General features: G+C 32.6%; 1 protein-coding gene across 1 annotated transcript; it reads right to left on the bottom strand.

Annotated features, from left to right (window-relative positions):
- Positions 1-717: 717 nt before the first annotated feature.
- Positions 718-3133, bottom strand: LOC127857180 (uncharacterized). The gene is made up of 3 exons (XM_052393598.1): positions 2981-3133; positions 1731-1802; positions 718-1120 (listed from the first exon to the last, which is right to left on the bottom strand). The coding sequence occupies exons 1-3, from the start codon at positions 3131-3133 to the stop codon at positions 776-778; spliced, it is 570 nt and encodes a 189-aa protein (XP_052249558.1). The 3' UTR covers positions 718-775.
- Positions 3134-5085: the final 1952 nt, after the last annotated feature.

Below are 5085 nucleotides of genomic sequence, written 5' to 3'. Positions count from 1 at the left end.
TTTTATAACCGAAGGACCATAGAATAGAGAAATAAACGTATACAAAGGTGAAATAATTTTTTCAAAAATAGCATATGAAAAGATTTCAAAATGACTTCTAATCAACGAACAAGAAATAGAAAAAGTGAACGCAAAGCATATATAAAAATATTTTAAAATATCACACCAACATATTTTGATACAAAGTGCATTGCCAGAGGTGAACATGTTAAATAGAATACGACATCGTGTTAAATTATTGCCCATGTTAAAAATGACATTCGAAATGACTTACACACAAATAGTATTAAAATAACATATGTGGCAGAAACTGTAAAATATTCTGCAAAGAACGTAACGTATATGTATAAATACATGTAAAAAAAATAAACGTTAAAATGGCACGTAAAAGATGAGAACAAAGTGGGTTCAGTTGTAAATAACAAATACAGCACACGTTAATATCAAACAATTCAGTCTCTTGCATGTTCAAAACAGTGAAAGTCATTTTTAAAAATCACATATAAGGTTTTTTTGCATTCAATTATAAAAATAAATTTTAAGATTTTCTATATTACTTTGTGAAGCAGGTGTCCGAAACGTTAGAAAACATAAGGAAAACACACACAATCTAGCGCATTTAGAACAACTGGTAATGAAAATGTAATATAATACTTAAATGAAAGGAACACATATTTTAATAATAGAAAATAATATTTTACCACTAAAAAGTCTGCTTTCAGAAATAAAAACATTAATTGCATACATTTATCATCTTAATGCACTCGTGAATATCTTATTGAATGCGAAGAATTCGAAGATAAGACAAAGCGTTCGATAAAAACGCGTCAAAATCTCTCAGAGTGTTTGCGTACATTTCGTACACTCTGGAAACGTTGTCCGAATACGTTCCACTTTCTTGTCCACCATTGTGATTTGCCTCGTTCAGGAACAAAATGGCTTCGATATCGTTAACTATCACATTGGTCAAGCCTTTCAGTTCATTGAGTATTTGTTGTTCTACAAGATAGGTACTGCCGCCCTCCAATCGCAGCACATTATTTAGGAGGAACTCGAACCTGTGTTTGTAATCTCCCAGCCAGAGCAAAACCGTGTGCAGAAATTCACCAGCACAATTTGCCTGAAAAAGCAACAACACTCTTTTGTTTCACGTCTAACGACAAAGTCAGGTAAACATTCAAAACATTTTATAATACTTGATAATAATTTGGTGATGCCCATATAAATTATTATGCTAGCCTTCCTTAAAGTTGGAATATCAATAACATATATGTCGTGATATTCTGCAATTATAGCGCTATCATAAAGATTTATCGTTCTTCTAAGGATATGTCGATTTGAGCTGTATATTCCTCATAACTACTGGTTAAACGATACAAGCCCCGCCCCCACCCAATATTTTTCGAACAACTCATAAAGCGCATGCGCAGAAAACATGTTGATGTTTTGGACATGTTTGACATAGTGTTTGTTGGGATAGACAGAATACATAACAAGAGCTAATTTCAAAATCCAAGTTCCTGGTTTGGTAATTTATATTCAATCGTTAATTTCAAAGGCTTTTTTGAATGATCATAATAAGAAAATGAGAAGAATGATACCGACGGAATACATTATTTACATTTTTAATATCTATATTGTATACTACCGTGAACACATGCTGACCTTATCATTACATGATTCTGTTTGTACAACATTCTATTTAAGAATAAATGATCGCTATCACTTACCTCTATTGACGAGAAATGGCCTATATAGGAACTAAACTGCGGCATGACGCAATCGTCATTCAGTTTGCAGGCCTGTAAGAAGAAAAATGAACAGTTTAAAATAAACGTAGTATTGGTACTTAAACAAAATTTAACAAATACGACTTTTAATGTATTTACAATTGTTATTATTTCCTATCAAGATAAGTTCCTCAGTAATTTGGGTGTTTTTCACTATTATTGAAAACATCAAACATGCGCCTCAGCGACATCATTTGTTAATTGGTATGATGTCATTTGATTGTTTTAGTAAATTTAAAGAATTTTTTGTTTTCATGTATTTTCAAAACACAGACATGAAATATGAAAGTGATAAGATGAATGAAATGCAGATACGTGAATTTGCTTGGCACAAACAAACTTCAATCGCTCGCTATGGCAAGTTTTTCGGGGGTAAAACAGCCTTGCTCAAAATGTTGCTACTGTATTTGCCAATAACTTCATATTTTGTCAAGTAATAGATTTATTGTGGCTTATTTCTGCCATATAATTATGGCGCTTTGCTGGGTTTAAATGGCACGAACACCACGTCAGGGCGGAACCACACATACTTGCATCGAAATAAAAAGTATTATCTTAACATGGATCGGTCTTTCGTTTTGGCGGGTTTGCGCATGAAGCTCATAATCTTGTTTAAATCGCACGTTAGAATTCAGTGTCCAGAATTGTATATAAAGTTTATTATTGAAAGTAAAGATCACCTGAATGGTATTCTTTATTAAAGCGAGACTATACGATTTCTATATAAGTTAAATTGCTATATATTGATAGAAAAATATGTTACAATAACACAAAATAGGCAAGAATTTTTTTACATTAAAGACGAATTTAATAAAAGCAGCAAAGACAAATAAGCGCCGAGCCAATTGTGACGAAGATATTTCTTACATATTATTAGGATTTATTGTTCGTGTGTCGTATGAATAGATATCGTTGCAGGAATTTTAAATGAACCGTTAAACTAAATATAGATTCACAACGTATTTGCATGATATACATGCTAGCGAATTCGTCTGTACAGACCTTTTCGATTTCACAATTAAATATCTGGCTTATTTCGCATTTTTCGACACTTGTTCTTCTTAACCTTTAATTAACTTTATATTGAAATATACATGTATGTATAATAAGTTGTTAACACATTTTATATAAATTCATAAATGTTAGACAAAATAGCTTTAACCGAAACTAACGGAAACAACGTTACTTACGAGAACGTGACGCAGATCTGAGGCGTCATGATCCAGCCGTCTGACGTGCAGGAACCACGACTGTCCGGAAGTGGCTTTAGCCGCCTCCTGTTCCGAGCATGGGTAAAAAAAAATGCGTTTGCGCAGTCTGTCGTAGCGTCGATGCGCCGGCATGGAGTCGCTTTCATGTGCGAGCATAAGCGCCGTCAAGAGGACTGAAATGGTGGCGAAAGAGAGTTGTAGTATTGGTTTTGTCAGTGGTTGTAGTGGTGAGCGCTTTAGCATTGATTGTAGTAGGGGTTATGGTTGTGATAGTGGTGATGGTGGTGATGGTGAATCTGAATCTGATGAAGTTGATGTTGATGATGGTATTGTTGATGATGAGATGATGCTATTCATGATGATGATGTTATTCATGATAATGTTGACGATGAGTTTGATTCTGATTAAATAAAAACATAATTTAACTCCAAAAACATACATCCAATATTATATTTACCACAAATTGAATATGAAATCATTGTGAAATTATAATAGTTATTTTATTAAAATAATAATACTTATTATTATTATTATCAATATATTATTATAAGTATTATTATTATTAGTATCATTGATGTATGTATTAAAGCGCAGACAGAATGAAACATCGAAATAATTTTCTTCATATATACAACAACATAACGAGTTATGGGTTTGACCTAACCTTTCAGTTTAACTAATATTTCACCTTTTGCAAGGAAGATATGGAAATAGTAGGATGCGAAAATTCTTTTTGAATATGGACAGTTTCACATTTTTAGTCACATTTAAGCGATTCTTAAAATGTCGTTTATACTAGAAACGCTAAAAATATCTGCATGAAATACATCCGATGTAATAAATTTGCCAACAACAACATATTGACACCTTATAGCTGCGATCGTTAGTATCAAATTCATACACCAATTACACCGGACATTCCTATGCTATGCTAGTCGGCGATTTTACCCATGATATGCCACAAATCTGAAATTCAATATGACCTACTGCTATACAAATGTAACCTCAACAATTTTACTTATGCTGGAAATGTCGCCTGAAAATATATCAAGATTATTCCATGATGACGACGACGATTGTTACTTTCAGTTCAAATTAGATTGCATGGCTCTTTGGAGAAACGTATCCTGTTTTTTCTGTATTCATAGTCAGCCCGTCAAATTATATTAATGGATAAAAAACGCAAATGAAGTTCAGAAATAAAAACGTGTAGGGTAACTTTTCCGAACACTCTAATACGTGTTTAAAGGTTATATAAACAGAAATAGTAAGACACACACTGTAAATTGTAAACACACCATTCATTACATTTCTCGTAGTATATTTGTTCTAGCAGACAACGATTTTTAACTTTAAAAAATACAACAGCAAACGTGTACAATGTTTATGTGAAGATAATTTCAACGTTTGAATACATTCAAGTGGAAGCTTACTATAAGTGGGTTGCGTGTTTCCTTTATATCTATGATGATTGAACAAGAGCAACTATATACCACGAAATTTTATTTTATGCGGTACAACATCCAAAATTATATTTTACCTGTGTTTATAAGTTGCATGTTTTGATTTCTTTACGTGTCTGAAGATCTTGCTCAAATGTTGGAAAGTTAAAATGTGCATCGTTTTTAAGGCAAACTTTAGGGTTTAGTGCTGGAAATTTATTGACACAGAAGTTTTCTGAAAAAAAAAACTGCTTAAGAACGCGATATGTTTACAAAACGTTTGTCAACTCATGGCACGAAACATTAGTAAGAGTGTTTTACTATGTGCTATTGCTATGCATATATTTATTGACGGGATCCTTGGACACAAATAGCCTTATAAACGGAACCCTTTAAAGGCACTACTAATAACGTCAAAAGGGTTCCCGATTTGTTTTTAACTCAGCTCTTATCATTTCACCAGTCGTCCACAATGAATGTTTTGCTCCTAAAATAGCATTGTTTAATTTATTCAACTTAAAGATAACTCCTTGACCACATATTTAGATAAAGTCGTATCATTGCTCGGTGTATTTATATATTCATTCCGTTCAGTTAGTTAACACGACTTTAAACAATGTTAATTTCTTGATAAGGATTTCT

The sequence above is a fragment of the Dreissena polymorpha genome, chromosome 14, assembly GCF_020536995.1.
Source record: "Dreissena polymorpha isolate Duluth1 chromosome 14, UMN_Dpol_1.0, whole genome shotgun sequence".
NCBI lineage: Eukaryota > Metazoa > Mollusca > Bivalvia > Myida > Dreissenidae > Dreissena > Dreissena polymorpha.
This window is presented reverse-complemented; position numbering and strand designations above follow the sequence as displayed.

Bases quoted from the DNA above. Each gene is read 5' to 3' on its own strand.
- LOC127857180 (XM_052393598.1), bottom strand. From the start codon at position 3,133: ATGCCGGCGCATCGACGCTACGACAGACTGCGCAAACGCATTTTTTTT. The intron at 1,803-2,980 runs GTAAGTAACGTT...TTCTTCTTACAG, and splicing joins CAGATCTGCGTCACGTTCTC to GCCTGCAAACTGAATGACGA. The intron at 1,121-1,730 runs GTAAGTGATAGC...TTGCTTTTTCAG, and splicing joins GCCATTTCTCGTCAATAGAG to GCAAATTGTGCTGGTGAATT.